Source organism: Adiantum capillus-veneris, chromosome 3 (genome assembly GCF_014529385.1).
Source record: "Adiantum capillus-veneris isolate H3 chromosome 3, ASM1452938v2, whole genome shotgun sequence".
NCBI classification, from domain to species: Eukaryota; Viridiplantae; Streptophyta; class Polypodiopsida; order Polypodiales; family Pteridaceae; genus Adiantum; species Adiantum capillus-veneris.
The window spans coordinates 28,101,239-28,119,342 of record NC_140933.1 but is presented as its reverse complement, the minus strand read 5'-3'; the positions used below and the strand labels follow the sequence as shown (position 1 = coordinate 28,119,342).

Sequence of the window (18,104 nt, the reverse complement as noted above, 5' to 3'; positions counted from 1 at the left end):
CAGCTTTCAAAGAGGCGCTCAGCTTCAGCAAGGTGGATTCCACGCACGCTGTGCACATGTACCTATTGGAATTACATGAAGACTATCGTTGGGCCTTAAGACGCCCACGTCTACAAGGGCGACCACGACATCGACGGAGGCTCCAGCCTCCATCAGAGGATCAGGACTATTCTAGCACGACATGGGAGACGCCCACTACGACTATTTACAGAGGTGGGCATTGACGAAGCTCTTGAGTGACCGATGCAGTACTTTCTCAGACAATGCATCCTCGGGCACTGATGATGATGATAATTTTACTCACTTCACTTTATTTTTATTTCGTACCCAGATATTGAATAAGATCCACCAAGATTGTATCAGTTTGATCTCACAGGTCATTTTGGCCTTTTGAAGACGTTTAATATAACATTTCATCTCTCTCTCTCTCTCTCTCTCTCTCTCTCTCTCTCTCTCTCTCTCTCTCTCTCTCTCTCTCTCTCTCTCTCTCTCTCTCTCTCTCTCTCTCTCTCTCTCTCTCTCTCTCTCTCTCCACGTTCAAGTTATTTGAAGTGCTAAACATATGTTCCAATCTGTTCGTTTTAGTTGGCACATGGTGCTATCCCATTACACCCTATCTTTGTGAGAAAGCAACCTGTCACAAGGCGGGCACCACGTGCCAATAGAAAAGAACAGACTGAACAGACTTTTAGCACTTCAATAACAACTAAACTGAAAGAGAGAGACGACACGCGACATGGAGTGGCGGAATTCCACCCCAGAGAGTATTGGCCCCAAACCTTGGGGCCCCTTTCGGTATTTCTTTATATTGCATCATCAAAGTCCAAGCCGGTACACCAGACTCTGCACCTTCTCCAGGAAGCATGCCAGAGAATGAGCCCTAGCCTCATATTTAAAGGCCCTTGGCCTAAAAAGCAGTTTATATGAAAAGCTTTTAAAATCAAAAGCTTCTGGTCCAAAAAGCAATTTACATGAAAAGCTTTCAAACTCAAAAGCATCTGGTCCAAAAAGCAATGCCAAAAGCTGCCAGCGTAAATCATGGAAATCCGTACAACCTGCCACATCATCATGCCAGCGCAATTTTCGGAAATCAGCCACGTTGTTGCAGTTTTAGGGTTAGGGTTTTCAGAATTAGGGTTTCAGCAGTTAGGGTTTCTCGAATAAGGGTTTCAGCAGTTAGGGTTTTTGAAATTAGGGTTTCAGCAGTTAGGGTTTTTGGAATTAGGGTTTCAAAAATTACGGTTTTCGGAATTAGGGTTTCAACAGTTAGGGTTTTTGGAATTAGGGTTTTAGCAGTTAGGGTTTTTGGCAGAAATTAGGGTTAGGGTTTTTTGCTTTCGGGCAACCACGTCATCACTTTGTGACACTTCTTCTGTTACTTGTTCTTCTTAGGGTTTAGGCTCCTCGGCCACATCTGTAAGTTGGCTCCATTCTTTAGGCTTTGACACGTCAGTAGTTTGTTACATCTCCCCTTCTTGAAAGAGAGTAATCGTCCTCGATTACAGCATATCTGCAAAACAACTCAAAACAACTCAAGTTAGCTCAAAAATTTCCGAGGGTCATTCCAAGGGACATTCCGAGGGACAATCAGTTTGCTCTTTCTATTTAGGAGTTAGCTTCTCTTTTCGACTGTTTTGATCAAGGAGTTAGCTTCTCCTTTCTGCTCTTTTGATCGAGGAGTAAGCTTTTCGTTTTGGCTGTTTTGATCAAGGAGTTAGCTTCTCCGTTCGTCCAGATCGAAACTCTTGATATTCCGGTGTAGTAAAATTAGCCATCACACCCATACCGTACTGATCTTCCACGGGTGTCTTGATGCACTAAAATTACATACCCAGGCAATCTCATCCAATTAGGAATATTCAGTAATTGACACATCATAATGCAACACAAATGCTCACATATGCATGTTACAAGACACAACAAACAGCGCCGCTAAGCACTCCCCCGAGACAAACGGTCTGCGGTATGAAGCTACTCAACAACTACCTCGTCACTCCCCCCGTAAATAACCTAAAAAGGTCCGGGCCATGAGCTCAGAGGACTGTACAACCAAACGCTCCCCAGACCGCAGTCTGCGTCGCTCGGAGGTTCAAGCATACAACCAAACGCTCCCCACGTATCGGCCTGCGTCGTTCCGAGGTTCAAACAACACCAAAATAGTATTTCTCACTTCTCCACCCAGGAGTAAAAATCACCAATCAATGAAACCAGTCTTGAAACCAGAGTCAACATTTCAAATCGGCACCAAAACAGGTTCAAAACAAATACCATCCATTTCAAACAGATTCCAAACAAGATCAAACAGAACTCAAACTTAAAAAGCAATCTCGACATCAGACGAGCTCGAAAAGTCGACTGACTTTCCATCTTGAAACCTGCACCAAAAATTAGGGTTAGGTTCCTTCCATGAGGTCATAGCCGAGCACAGCATGGTCCATCAGCTCTTGGACAAACAGTGTTTCTTTAGCGGCGATGGTAGTCCCAAGAGATAGCAATGAACCTCCAAGGTCATCTGATCGTGAAGAGACATCTACTAAGAGATGTCGAGAAACTTCAAGTTATAATCTACTAGGGTTTCCATGGCAAGCATTTCAGGATACCCCACTCTGCCAGGAATTGCACTCTGAAGGAAGATGTCAGAAACCATATAACTTCGAGTAAAACTATTTCTTAAAAGCTTGCCAAGTCCTTGGAGTATGTTGCTTGGTAGCTGTAGACATCAACATCTGCATGGCACTGCTTCTGAGAAAAAAAACAGTGACTTGAAACAAATCTGGATCCTTCCCTTGCAAGTGATCTTAATTGGCTTATGCCCTGTAAGACACTGCGGTGAAGACGGGAGCGCGCCCGATGCGCGATGAAGTAAGGGTGGGAGTGGCTAATAAGTCCGGGTTAGACCGGTCTGCTTTCAGAAAAGCACACGCCAGATGCTCTGATACCACTGTCACAAGGCGGGCACCACGTGCCAATAGAAAAGAACAGACTGAACAGACTTTTAGCACTTCAATAACAATTGAACTGAAAGAGAGAGACGACACGCGACACGGAGTAGCGAAATTCCACCCCAGAGAGTATTGGCCTCAAACCTTGGCGCCCCTTTTGGTATTTCTTTATATTGCATCATCAAAGTACAAGCCGGTACACCAGACTCTGCACCTTCTCCAGGAAGCATGCCAGAGAATGAGCCCTAGCCTCATATTTAAAGGCCCTTGGCCTAAAAAGCAGTTTATATGAAAAGCTTTCAAAATCAAAAGCTTCTGGTCCAAAAAGCAGTTTACATGAAAAGCTTTCAAACTCAAAAGCTTCTGGTCCAAAAAGCAATGCCAAAAGCTGCCAGCATGAATCAGGGAAATCCGTACAGCCTGCCACATCATCATGTCAGCGCAATTTTTGAAAATCAGCCACGTTGTTGCAGTTTTTGGGTTAGGGTTTCCAAAATTAGGGTTTGCAGGTTTTAGGGTTAGGGTTTCAAAATTAGGTTTCAGCAGTTAGGGTTTTAGGGTTTCAGCAATTAGGGTTTTTGGAATTAGGGTTTTAGCAGTTAGGGTTTTTGGAATTAGGGTTTCAACAGTTAGGGTTTCTGGCAGAAATTAGGATTAGGGTTTTCTGCTCTCGGGCAACCACGTCATCACTTTGTGACACTTCTTCTATTACTTGTTCTTCTTAGGGTTTAGGCTCCTCGGCCACATCTGTAAGTTGGCTCCATTCTTTAGGCTTTGACACGTCAGCAGTTTGTTACACAACCCTCTATTCTTCGAGGGGGACCTTACCTATAAAAGCAACCCTCTCCCGCCACCAGAAATATGACCTCCAAAATACTAACAGACTATGGATAGAGTCACCATTTGGCACATGTTTCTTATGCATGCTTTTTCAGAAGCTCATGTCTCATTTGGAGGTCTTCATGAAACATTCATTTTCAATTATTCTTTTGGTGTTATTGGTGGTTTGAACTTATTCCATATGATCAATGAAAAACTTTAAAATAGTCGGTGACATTGTCTTCTCAACCCCTTGTGGAGTTTGATCCATTTGACTCCACAATTCATTGATATGAAAACTTGGGTAGTGATTTAAGCAAGGTTTGAGAAGATAAAGGTCGATTTGATACAAGATTCTATGGCCTACCCTCTTTTCTCATGTTCTTCTCTCTCTTCCAGCCGCAGCTATCACTACATCTTTGACAAAAGATTCTCCTTGACTTGGAAATTTAGGTGATAGTTGATTAATTTTGACATGACCAATCAATGCATATTAACACGTGTTGTACGGGCTGGTCTCCTGCACATGGTCAATGAAACACCATACCAAATATCCCAACCACAATCACAATCGCACAGGTAATAAATGGGTTCCTGTCAAACCATGGTGTATTAACATCCGACATATAAAACAAAACAGTGTAGCGTAATGAGAAAAACAGAGCCCAACTCAATGTATACATCACATCACCACCCAAGCGAGAGCAAAACTTATACTTGAAAAAACCAAAAAATGAGATGTTTCCGGTAAGGTACCGACATGAGAAGTGATGTCAGGTGCAGCGGAATAAAAATGGTGAAGATCTAGTTTTACACTTCCACAAAATCCTTTCCTTCTTTCCTTGCGTTATGAATGTTTTGTGCTTCAATGAATGTTCCTTTTATGTTCCCCTGAAGAGAGGGGTTGAGAGAATGCAATAGAGATGTGTAGAGGGAGAGAGAAAGAGAGAGAAGAAGAGAGCGACACCCGATGGGGTCCCAACCAACCCTCTCAAGGGTCCCCCACACCATTACCGATGTGGTATTTGCTTTAGATTGCGTAAATGGAATGTATACACAATGCAATACCTCAATGCAGACTCTACCGACTCGATTAGGGAATGTCGCCGTGATAACTCCTCCAGATGAGGCACCTCCGAGGCTGATTTGATGCACCTTGGATCCTTCTCGATGTGGGAATGCGGATGACCACCACGGGCTGATTTGCACTTCCGATGTGAGAAGGATGATGGGCTGAAAACGCAGACCTCGACGAGGCCGATGATGGACAACACATGGAGTACTCGATTTCGGTGAGGGAATTGCCGAGAGGAGGGATCAATGGCTGCCGAAGTACCACACCACATCCGTCAATAGGAACCGCTACGGATCTCTTGCACATCCGGCGAGGGATGGGCTGAAAACTGAAAAACGCAGGGCTGATCTGCTGCTGCTGCTGCTGCAGCTCTTGGGCTGGAAACCAAAAACGTTGGCTGGTATGGCTGAGAATTGCCGGCGATGGGGCTGAATTCTGGAAACGCTGGCTGCTGGCTGAACTCTGCAAAAACGCTGGATGTTCTTGCTGAGAAAACGCTGGCTGTCCTTCGTTAAAACACTGGCTGAACTGGGCGCTTCTTCCTTCTTGCTCCAAGTGCTGGGCAGATGGTTCCTTATATAGGTGGGGAATGGGCCAGAAGTAATTATTAAGGCCTAGGTAGGGCAAATGTCCACCAGGATTTCCAACAAATAAATCATAAAAATGATTTATTAAAAACAAGTCTAGGGGGTCCAAATCTGGGTGCTCTGGGTGCAACTGTCACACATCCGCCCACCCGGGAATCCGATCAACGCGCGGTCTGGCAAGTCGGATTCCTCTAACCTAGAACTACATGCTCGTCATGCCAGATGCCCACCATAGTGTAATAACATCTGTCAAAATGCGTATAACCATTTATGCAAGAGGGTTCCAAACTGGAAAACCTAATCTAATGGATTTGTCCGGACATGCAGGTCCTGCGAACAGGCTCACAAAATTGCAGGTACTAATCCTCCTAGGATTCTAGACATCCCTATCTAGGAAGAAGGGGAAAACTGGCTCTGGAAGTCGATGAAGTATGTCCACGTGGCACACAGAGCCATGTGCACGTGACATCCCCTCCTGCTTAAGGTGAGGTACGGGTACCGATCTGCATGGCCTCCTTGTATGAGGCTAGCAAATCCGGGTAATCGATGAAGAATTCCTCGTCCACCCATGCCGCTTCATGTGTCCCTCGATCCTTGAATTTGAGGAAATATTGTCGTGCTTGCTTCTTCGTGCCGTGCTTGAATCGATCCAAAAGGATCTGCTCGGGCTCCATTACCTCGGCGTCATCAACAATCTCCGGTTGGTCCTCATCAGGAACGCTCCTTGGAGGATCACCCTGGTGGTAGCCACTCTTCAAATCGATTTTTGAAAACACCACTGCGCCATTGAGACGCTCCAAAATGTACTCAATGTGAGGCATAGGGAATTTGTTCTTGACCGTCATCTTGTTGAGGGCCCTGTAATCCACACATAACAGCAATGAGCCATCTTTCTTACGAACAAAGAGAATAGGAGCAGCAAAAGGACTTACACTGGGACGTATAAAACCCCTATCCAACAACTCACCTAGTTGTCGCTCTAGCTCCTCTTCATTAGCCTTGTTCATACGATATGGAAACTTACTTACAGGTTGTGCGCCATCCATTAGGTCGATGACATGATCTTCGGGTCGCTCGGGAGGGAGTGTAGGGGGGAGATCATCCTAGAGAAATAAATGCTCAAACTTCTCAAACAACTCACCATACCTGTCAGGAATACCCAAGTTCCTGGATGTGGGGTTGACATAGATGACCGCCGCTTGGGCTCCTCAACGTAGCTCTCTTTTATCCTGGACATGAGAAATGAGAGGGAGGGAGGGAATGCTGCTCTCGCCTCGAATGAGGACTGGCTGCGACACATTGTGATTGATGAGAAGCGTGTACTTCTCCCAATCAACAATGGGCTTAAACATGCGAAAACCACTTAATGCCCAAAATGACATCACATCCTGCAAGTTTAGAGACTACAAAACGACGAGTAAATTGAGTTTGTTGAACAATTAAATTGACATCATTAACTTCGTGAGAGAGAGAGAGAGAGAGAGAGAGAGGCAATGTGACATAAAAACGCGTTTCGGCCCTTTGAAACGTCGAAACGGCCGAAACGTTTCGGCGAAACGGGCGAAACGAGTCGACATTTTTTTTGCCCCCCTTTTGACTAGTTGACCTTAAACCACCCATTTGGGGATAGCCAGGCCGCTTCACAAAGTCGATACCTTGTGTACTCGTGACTCAGTCTCACATCCAGATTTTGGTATTTCACATGTTTTGATAGGTAAATTTATATGTATATTCAATGTATAATTATAGGTACATACATGTAAAACGAAACATGTGTTTCGCTTTCTCTGAGCCCCGAAACAAAACGTTTCAGAAACCTCGAAACCCCAAAACGCACGAAACTCCGAAACGTTTCATGTCACACTGGAGAGAGGTGTCCATGCCTTCAGAAAATCCTTGCACCGGGATGGTGGGGATTGGATTTGACTGAAGACGTGCACGTTTCACAAGAGATTCACTTATGACATCATGAGAACTTCCAGAATCAAACAACACAATGACCCTTCGACCATTAACATGTCCATAACATTTTATGAGTTCATCCTCTTCGAAAGTCCCCTCCTGCTTAGCTTCTTTCTCTACCACACTCATGGCATTCACCTGAGGGGTAGCGTCAGAATGGACGCAATAGAGATTTGCTTTTTAGATTCTTTCTTAGGACACTCTTGTTTCATGTGACCTACAATTGAGCAATGGAAACACCTATGTTCTTTTGCATGCAATGCTTGTTCTTCTCTACTTGATGAACCACCTAGAACCCCTTGAGCAATCTTTTCATCAGGTGTGAGTTGAGGCTTAACCGATTTTCCTTTACCCTTATCCTTAGATTTATCGCCCTTAGATTGAGATTGAGAGGTAGAAGTAGATTGAGAAGAATTTGGAGAGTTCTTTTTATTGTTGCCATTCCCATTAGAATTCTTGTCCTTTTCCTTAGACAAGTCAGGAGAGGAAGGAGTACCATTACCTGAGGCCATCTTAAGCTTACCCTTGTTGTGCTTCATCTCTTGGAGTTGAGCCAAGCCGATTGCTTCTTGCAATGTCTTTGGATCACCGACCTCCACGTCAAACTTGATTGAGTGGTCCAATCCAAAGAGAAAAGCCTCTAACCTCTCCTCATCCGATTTTCGCAATTGTCCACCTAGCTGTGACACACGGTTAGCATACGACATCACCGGTTTACCTTGTTGAGACAAAGCCCGCAAATCCTCCTTCAAACGCTTCAAGTACTGTGGAGGGAGGAAGCGAGTCTTGAGATCCTCCGCGAACTCCTCCCAACTTAGCTCGAGAGGGGAAATGACGTAGGACTCGGCATGGGCAGCCGTATGGGCCACCTCTTGCTTCTCCATCCATTCATCCTTCCAAGTGGTGGCATCACCCGTGAGATGCATGGAAGCCAAGAGAACCTTGTTATTTTCAGACTTTCTAACAACCGCAAAATAGGATGCAACCACGATTAAATGACAATAGCATCCATCTTACCGTCATACTTACTGAACGTGATCTTCTCGGGAATTGGATCACTGATCGTCCGTGTAGCAATGGTTGCCTCCACGATGGTCTTGGCAAGCTTTTCATAATCGGGCTCCGAAGATGGGGGATCGGATCGCACCGCCAAGGTGGTGATGAGATCATGCATGGAATCCCTTTCCAGCCTACGAGCCTCGGCTTCAGCCGCCAATCGACGCTCCTCGCGCTCCACCGTTTCCACACGCTCTTGTCGCCAAGCTTCGTCTTGCCGCATCATCATCTCCATCGTCATGCGCATCATAGCATCCATGGGATTTGATGGCGAAGGTGGAGTTGGGGGAGGGCTTGGAGGATCCATAGCTGGCTCTTGCTCGCCTTCTTGATTTGGGGAGGTATTCATACCGCTACGAGTCTTGACCATGCAAGGATTTCTCCTCTTGGTTCAAGGAAGGTCGCAGACTAATCTTCCGGAGACTATCTACCCCCTCGTCGGCGCACCCCGCATGCAACACCCGGTATACAATTGGTTGCTATTTTCCGACGCTCAAGGCGCACGGCTCTACGCGCAATGGCAGGCCTGCTGTTCCAAGAGTGGGAGGAGTATACACCAAAGGGCTGCCAACACAACTAGAAAACACGAGAGAAAAAAAACTTGCTGTGGATTAGCGGATTAGTGCAAAATCTTTAAAGCTCTGATACCAATGTCAGGTGCAGCGGGATAAAAATGGTGGAGATCTAGTTTCACACTTCCACAAAATCCTTTCCTTCTTTCCTTGTGTTAGTGAATGTTTTGTGCTTCAATGAATGTTCTTTTTATGTTCCCCTGAAGAGAGGGGTTGAGAGAATGCAATAGAGATGTGTAGAGGGAGGGAGAAAGAGAGAGAAAAAGAGAGCGACACCCGATGGGGTCCCAATCAACCCTCTCAAGGGCCCCCCACACCATTACCGATGTGGTATTTGCTTTAGATTGCGTAAATGGAATGTATACACAATGCAATACCTCAATGCAGACTCTACCGACTCGATTAGGGAATGTCACCGCGGTAACTCCTCCAGATGAGGCACCTCCGGGGCTGATTTGATGCACCTTGGATCCTTCTCGATGTGGAAATTGCGGATGACCACCACGGGCTGATTTGCACTTCCGATGTGAGAAGGATGATGGGCTGAAAACACAGACCTCGACGAGGCCGATGATGGACAGCAATGGAGCACTCGATTTCGGCGAGGGAATTGCCGAGAGGAGGGATCAATGGCTGCCGAACTACCGAACCGCATCCGTCAATAGGAACCACTACGGATCTCTTGCACACCCGGCGAGGGATGGGCTGAAAACTGAAAAACGCAGGGCTGATCTGCTATTGCTGCAGAGCTTGGGCTGGAAACCAAAAACGCTGGCTGGTATGGCTGAGAATCGCCGGCGATGGGGCTGAATTCTAAAAACGCTGGCTGCTGGCTGAACTCTGCAAAAACGCTGGATGTTCTTGCTGAGAAAATGCTGGTTGTCCTTCGCTAAAACGCTGGCTGAACTGGGCGCTTCTTCCTTCTTGCTCCAAGTGCTGACAAATGGTTCCTTTTAGAGGTGGGGAATGGGCCTTAAGTAAATTACTAAGGCCTAGGTAGGGCAACTATCCACCAGGATTTCCAACAAATAAATCATAAAAATGATTTATTAAAAATAAGTCTAGGGGGTCCAAATCTGGGTGCAACTGTCACACATCCGCCCACCCGGGAATTCCGATCGACGCGCGGTCTGGCACGTCGGATTCCTCTAGCCTAGAACTACATGCTCGTCATGCCAAATGCCCACCGTAGTGTAATAACATCTGTCAAAATGCGTATACAAACCATTTATGCAAGACTGGAAAACCTAATCTAATGGATTTGTCCGGACATGCAGGTCCTGCGAACAGGCTCACAAAATTGCCGGTACTAATCCTCCTAAGATTCTAGACATCCCTATTGTCACGTGACACATCCCAACCCTATGTGTCCGTGGACAAGCTACACCACAGCAGGGTTCAGTCAGTTCGATCAAGTTAGATTAGCAGTGATCTGGCACTTTTGTGAGTCTATTCGTAGACCGTGCATGCCCAGTCACTTAGCATAGATGCATATCCTCCGGTTGCACACAGCATGATCATCGGAATTCCCATCAGAATCCATTAGCATCAGTTAGGGGAATTTTCCATTGCATTTAGCCTATTTTTCTATTTATTGGGATTTTCACTTATTATTTTTAAGTGACTTTCCTACAAAAGTAGGTAGGGCAATTTTTGCTAAGTTAATATATAAGCAAACCCAAGTTAGAACTTTCTGGCAGAAGAGGCAGCAGGAGCACCTTGCTCAACAGGCAACTTCTCAGCAAGACCAACCTCCGCGACTACTTTGGCGTTTTCTCCACAGAAGACCTAGCGTTTTTGCATCAGATCAACCTTAGCTATTTGTGCATAGCAGATCAGCCCCGGCGTCATCACGAAACAGCAGATCAGCCTAGCGTTTTGGCATTTGCAAAACCCCGGCGACAGAAGGACCAATTTCAGCCCCTGGCGTTTTTGGATTTCAGCAGCAAATTAAGACCGGCATTATTCACCTAAAGTGTAGCAGATTCAGCCCGTAAAGACCATCAGTTTTCAGCCCTAAGAAACCGCATTTTTCAGCCAAGAAAACGCAGCCAAAACAGTCATTTTCAGCCACCAAAACAGTCCCGAAATTCAGCGATTAGAAGATCTCAGATTTCAGCCATTGTCGTCGTCATCGTCGTCATCGGCATAGACCAAGTTGCATAGTCCATTGCATACGCATTGTACACCTTTGTGCAATCAAAGAATAGACCACTCTCGCCGACGAGAGTGGGGCCTTCGGAGGAGGGTTTTACAACCTCTCGATGTCGTATCTCTTCTCTCTCCTTCTCTCAGACTCATTCACTTGCACGCACAATATCCACTCACTTTGTTCGTGATCATAGCACTCTCCATAAGACGGAAAGCTCTCTCTTTCCCTAAGAACTAAAAGGAACCTTGAGCAGTAAAGATCACTAATCTTGAGAAAATACAACATTCATTCCGTTGCACCTAACATTGGTATCAAAGCTTTGGAAGTGTTCTTCATTACTCAAGGAAAGAACCACAAGAATTTTTTTTTGCTTGTTAAGGTCGCACGAACCAAAGTTTACTTGGGCGCGGCGATTCCTAATCGTGTTTTGTTGAAGAGTGACAGGAATCCCAAGAAAGAAGGGCTTGTCCAGCCTCCCCTTGTGTCTCTTTTCACTCATTGAGAGCGGACCGTGCACTTAGCGGCCGGCCAATCGACGTGAGGTTGGAAAAAGCAACCTTGGTGTGAGCGCAAGACCGCCAAGGGGTGCGCCCACAGAAAAGGGTAGAACTCGGGTGAAGAGAAGATCCTTCTCAACGCGATTTGCAAGCGAAAGAAAACCTCAAGAACTTAAGAACCCAAGACCCCCAAGAACCCAAGTTCCTCAAGAACCTCAGAACCCAAGACCCTCAAGAACCCAAGTTCCTCGTGAACTTAAGAACACAAGAACCCACATTTGCAGAATGATCATCACTCGAAGCGGATTGGATACTTCGCTTGGAAGTGATGAGCATGAGAGAGGCGAAGAAGAATGTTCCCCACTAGGAGGTTTTTTCGACCCTTTCCCATCTACGACAAAGATTGCACTAACTCCTATGGAGGCTTTGCAGCAATTTTTTCTGACACAGAAGTTAGAACAAGAAGCAAGAAAAGCAGAAAGAGAGCGTGAACACGAAGAAAGAATGGCAGCCATAAAGCATGAGTACAAAGAAAGGAAAGCCGCCTTGTTGCAACTCTTTTCTCAAGTACTGGCACCGATGCACGAAATTCGGGAAAAGGAGACTCTCTCCGTCTCTTCTTCTCCACAACATGACACACAGGAATTGCATGATGAGAAGCATGATGAATTGAATGATAATGATTTGCATGATGATTTGAAGCACAATGATAAGCATGATGATTTGGATGCCAATGATTTGCATAATGATTTGGATGACAATGACAGGCATGATGATTTGCATGATCAAGATGTGATTTCTCACAAGCATGATGAATTGCATGAAGATGATGTGATTACTCGCAAGAATGATGTGTTAGTTGATGCTTTTTCTAGCGAAGCTAACCTCGTTGCAGATTCGATCAATCACCAAGAATCGATCTTGGCTTTCGAGTCGAGGTCCACAGATCCCCCACAAGAAGATTCGATCGATCCCGAAGAAGCGATCTTGGCTCTCGAGCCTTGGTCCAAAGAACCCTTACAGGAAGTCTTATGTGTTCGCATGATTGATACGCACGCATTGTTCGAGTGTTTCATTCGTGAAGGTTTCCTGTATTTTAGTCAGCATCGTTATGTGATCCCTTTTACTAGGCATGACATATTGTATGTTGAGCACGTTTCTCTCATGAATGGGCACGAATGTATGCGGATTGTGCATGAAAAGTTGAAAAGTTTGTATGTCAGGAAGTCACATTCCATGTCTCTTCCTTGGCATGACACAGTTTCCGAAAGATCACACAATAGTATGAGCACCAAGCATGGGCATTTCCATTGTGATTTGCCACAATTGATTGATTTCGATCAAACACAAAAGATTCGAGCGCATTGTTTGCATATGTTTGATGAACGGGTTGTCACTCCGTCTCTATGTTCGTCTACATTGCATACACAATCTTTAGAGAAGACAAGATTTTTTTCCTTCACTTTACATGGAATGGGTATGTTCATGGTTTTGTGTTGGAGATTGTTTCAGGAATTTTCAGCCATGGAGATTCTTGAAGATGGAAGAAGCACGACTCTAGACGAAGTTGAAGCAAGAAAGGAGCTACAGAAGACTTTGAGTCGCTTTCGGCGCGGCCCAAAGAAGCAAGCATTGCAGACCTTTATGAAATTCAAGTACCGCTCGACCCACACATGAGAGTGGGCCAGCGACGAGTCCCTTCCAGGATTCCGAATGCTGTTGGCGATCTCCCTCGACACCATACAGTTCGGTACCAGTACCTCACTTTGAAAAGGAGGGGATGTCACGTGACACATCCCAACCCTATGTGTCCGTGGACAAGCTACACCACAGCAGGGTTCAGTCAGTCCGATCAAGTTAGATTAGCAGTGATCTGGCACTTTTGTGAGTCTATTCGTAGACCGTGCATGCCCAGTCACTTAGCATAGATGCATATCCTCCGGATGCACACAGCATGATTATCGGAATTCCCATCAGAATCCATTAGCATCAGTTAGGGGAATTTTCCAGTGCATTTAGCCTATTTTCCTATTTATTGGGATTTTCACTTATTATTTTTAAGTGACTTTCCTACAAAAGTAGGTAGGGCAATTTTGCTAAGTTAATATATAAGCAAACCCAAGTTAGCACTTTCTGGCAGAAGAGGCAGCAGGAGCACCTTGCTCAACAGACAACTTCTCAACAAGACCAACCTCCGCGACTACTTTGGCGTTTTCTCCACAGAAGGCCTAGCGTTTTTGCATCAGATCAGCCTTGGCGATTTGTGCACAGCAGATCAGCCCCGGCGTCATCACGACACAGCAGATCAGCCTAGCGTTTTGGCATTTGCAGAACCCCGGCGACAGAAGGACCAATTTCAACCCCTGGCGTTTTTGGATTTCAGCAGCAAATTAAGACCGGCATTATTCACCTAAAGTGTAGCAGATTCAGCCCTAAGAAACCTCATTTTTCAGCCCAGAAAACGCAACCAAAACAGTCATTTTCAGCCACCGAAACAATCCCGAAATTCAACGATTAGAAGATCTCAGATTTCAGCCATTGTCGTCGTTGTCGTCGTCACCGTCGTCGTCATCGGCATAGACCAAGTTGCATACGCATTGTACACCTTTGTGCAATCAAAGAATAGACCACTCTCGCCGACGAGAGTGGGGCCTTCGGAGGAGGGTTTTACAACCTCTCGATGTCGTATCTCTTCTCTCTCCTTCTCTCAGTCTCATTCACTTGCACGCACAATATCCACTCACTTTGTTCGTGATCATAGCACTCTCCATAAGACGGAAAGCTCTCTCTTTCCCTAAGAACTAAAAGGAACCTTGAGCAGTAAAGATCACTAATCTTGAGAAAATACAACATTCATTCCGCTGCACCTAACACCTATCTAGGAAGAAGGGGAAAACTGGCTCTGGAAGTCGATGAAGTATGTCCACGTAGCACACAGAGCCATGTGCATGTGACAAGTAACCCCATGTTCCACCGATTCCATGGCTATACAACAGACAGTCGAGCAAAAGATGCCCTAAAAAAAAACTCTCTTTCACACACACAAACAATACGCAAAGGACAAGGCTAAGTGAGGGGCATAGAGCAACCCTCACCTCATTTAAATAGTGAAGCATATCCGATTAATGTACTCAATAGCGCCAACAGTGAGGATCCATTCCAAGCTTGGTCATTAGTAGGTTAGAATCCTTATGACGGTAAGCAATGTTTGCCAAATAAGGACATGCATTCAAAGAAGCTAGTCTATCCCATGCATGTTTTGTTATTTGTGCTGAGTAAATGTGTGAAGGAATCTATACTATCACCCTCTCTCACGGAAGCCACCCAATTGGCATAGCCTTGCCATCTACCCCCCATTTTGTATGGCCTTCTAGGTGAGTTCATCATGGATGAGTACACTAAAGCATGCGCGCGCGCGCGCACACACACACACACACACATGATGTAGACGTCACCTCTCTCAATCAAAGCAAGCCAATGCACAGAGGATCATTCACACATGGAAAACAAAGAGCAAAAGAGCATTAACTCATTAGAGAGCAAAGAAAATATTAATTACAAGAATCTCTTCACCCATACCCATAGCTCAGGCATGCATCAAGCATACAAGCGCTCATGCTCCAAGCGGTGCAGCTCCAATGGGAGAAAGCTAAGGAGCCTGATGCTCGCATGTATAGCAAAGAGAGGCTCGTGAGCCTAAGGCAAGGAGTGGGGTGTAAAGTGCACAGTTGCCAACAAACGTTTAAAGATGTAATATGAATACTCCATGCGCCCCATTGGGGGTAGGTAAAAAACCTACACGTAGTTTTTACCAAAGGAGGTCAAGCTCTCTAGTGAAGGGACTTATCCACAGAGAATAAGTGGATGCCCTAAGGGGAGAACATTATTTTTTGTCAAAAGGGGTCCTGGATTGCTATGTATGCAGAGTAATTACTGGATTTATATTGTGCGCCCATTCCAAGGTCCAACCCTACGGGGGGAAGCTAGTTTAAGAGGTGGTGACTAATCTTCTTTGGTGGGGAAAAATCCCCGACTCTATCAGGCAGTGAGAGATTGTTTGTAAGCTGATCTGGTCAGGTGTAGAGCTATAATTGTATAAGTACTTAAATGTGTGTGTGTGCGTGTGTGTGTGTGTGTGTGTGTGCATGCACTTATGTTTGTCACACACATATATACGCACATAATACACACGCATGCATGCATACACACACATATAATATACATATACATATATAGCACGCATGTTTCTTCTTCTACATTATCTCCTCTCCTCTCTCCCCTCTCACCTTTGTGCCACAAGCGTTTCCTCAGCTGCTGCCTCTAACCCATCAATGTAGAAACCAGTAAGTTGAATGGATGAATAGTTGATGTTAATTTGCAGTCCTGGAAAATGTGTGCTATTGTAAAGAGTAAGTCATCACTACTAAAACATTCAATGCAGGATTAAGGATTGGGACCACATTTCACATTGCTAATTAGGTTATAATCTGGCAATGTACTTTGCACAGTTGCAGCATTGCAAACTGTGCTCTTTCCATTGCTTTAGTTCCAATAGGAAGGATCGGTTAGAATTATATTAGCAGCCAAGATGTACATTTTCCTAGACTTAGATAGAAGGCTTACCTTACTTTAACAGACCTTGCAGGACTGGAAGTGGGGGTAGAGTTTCCAAGAGTTTTTTGTACGATACATGATGGGGTGCTTGCAGTCGATTCGATTAAAAAGACTCCATTGGAACAAGCATCAGAAACCTTGGTCACTCCTCTCCGAAAGGAAAGCTCAGAAGAGATTGAGGCAAACTTGGGAGGCCCTCCAAAAACATCTGAAAAATCCTGAATTTGGATTGCTTGCATTGATGACGTTGTCCCCACTGCTGTTGCATTCTCAACATTGGCACCCCCGCAATCCCATAGCAGATCTGCATACAAGGAGTCTGCTACACCTGCCACAGCACTCTTTTTTGTGGTCCTGCCGCTGCTCCTTCGTCTCCCGACACCTGTAACTACTGTCTCCACCGAAACTCCACCACATACTGCAAACGCTGGCGGCTTGCTAGGTGCCATGGACAAAGCTCAGCGCTACATACAAGAATGCAAATCATATAGACAGACACCAAAGCCCTCTTTTAACAAAATTTCCCCTGATAGAAAATGGCGTTGAGCTGATGTTTTGCGCAAAGCTGAGCTGCTTCGAGGTGGTAAAGCATCGTAAGGATGATGGCAGAGAGCTTGGGCCACGCACATGCAGAGAACTAAGGTCTCTCTCTCTCTCTCTCTCTCTCTCTCTCTCTCTCAGCCAAGGTGCTGCAAGCAACTCACAATTTCACAGCAATATCCACCCACACGAGCTCACACACAGAAAAAGCTCTCTCTCTCTCTTTCTCTCTCTCTCTCTCAAGTTCCCACAGAATCGCATCGTCGATGCATAAAAGGTATCGAGGATGCCAAAGGAAATCCAGACAACCCGCATGCCAGCATGCCTGCCGTACGATCTGCATATCCGACGGTTGCGGGTCTCCTCGTCGTCGCTTTGGCGTACGTGTTTGGAGAATGCGAGCGAAAAATATAGACCACCTAATCTTCCGAAGCCCTTTTTTCATTTTCTTCGTCCCAGATGCTCCCTTCCCACCATTTAGTTGTCCATTGTCGTTATACCATTTTATTGCCTAGCCCAGGTGTTTACACCCATCTAGTGTTCGGGAAAAATCGTTTTTCCAAACATGCAAAGTTCCTTTTCTTGATTTTGTAAAGAGGGAATTCTTAAAAATTAGGCCATTTTATTGGGTTTTTACACTATTTTTCTCTATTTTGAGGCAGAATTCTCCTTGTCCCCTTGCGCTCAATCGGCACTTTCGAAATTGAAAACGGCACGATATTGCGTTGAGACACATTTTTCCCGAACAATGCGACCCATCCTTTTCGTACTTATTCTCAGCGTCACACATCCAACGTTCTTTGCCAAGATCATTTTAGGAGAGTAATTAAACCGGAAGAACTGTGTAATGCACATGCGCACATAGCACTGACAGCTTCGTTCATTGGAAAAAGAGCGTACCCCCGCCACACATTTATGTTTCTATGTAGTCATGTTTATACCTCATGAGGTGTGCACCTCTACTACAAAAAGTCGTATTTACTTACCTATTGCCACTTGGATAGCTCATGGAAGAAGCTAGAAGGACCCCACTATATTTTCCTAAAGTTGCTCTATAATGGAAATGGCCTGTGCACTTTGAAAATAGCGGAATTAAGAGAATTAGAATGAGTTTTTGTGAGATCACCTTGAGAACATACGGGTGGACTTAATTGATGGTAGCAACATAAACATAGTACTTAATTAACTTGGCATTCACAATACTTTTGCAAGAGAGAGAGTATTAGAGAACTTGACGATAGGATAAAGGGGCCAATAAAAAACCGGCCCCCTTTAATGGGACTCGTGG

At 45.2% G+C, this 18,104-nt stretch overlaps 1 protein-coding gene across 5 annotated transcripts in view; it reads right to left on the bottom strand.

Annotated features, from left to right (window-relative positions):
• Positions 1-17,159, bottom strand: part of LOC147460653 (uncharacterized) — a 32,937-nt gene extending 15,778 nt beyond the window's left edge. For 2 of the 5 annotated variants that reach the window (XR_015187517.1, XR_015187519.1), the window contains exon 1: positions 16,286-17,159. Coding sequence is in view for 2 of the 5 variants with exons in the window: in XM_086508382.1 (XP_086364508.1) it covers positions 16,286-16,725 (440 nt within the window). In the remaining 3 variants the exon portion in view is untranslated. The remainder of the gene's footprint in view (positions 1-16,285) is intronic. The other 3 variants (XR_015187518.1, XM_086508382.1, XM_086508381.1) reach the window with 3 other exon arrangements.
• Positions 17,160-18,104: the final 945 nt, after the last annotated feature.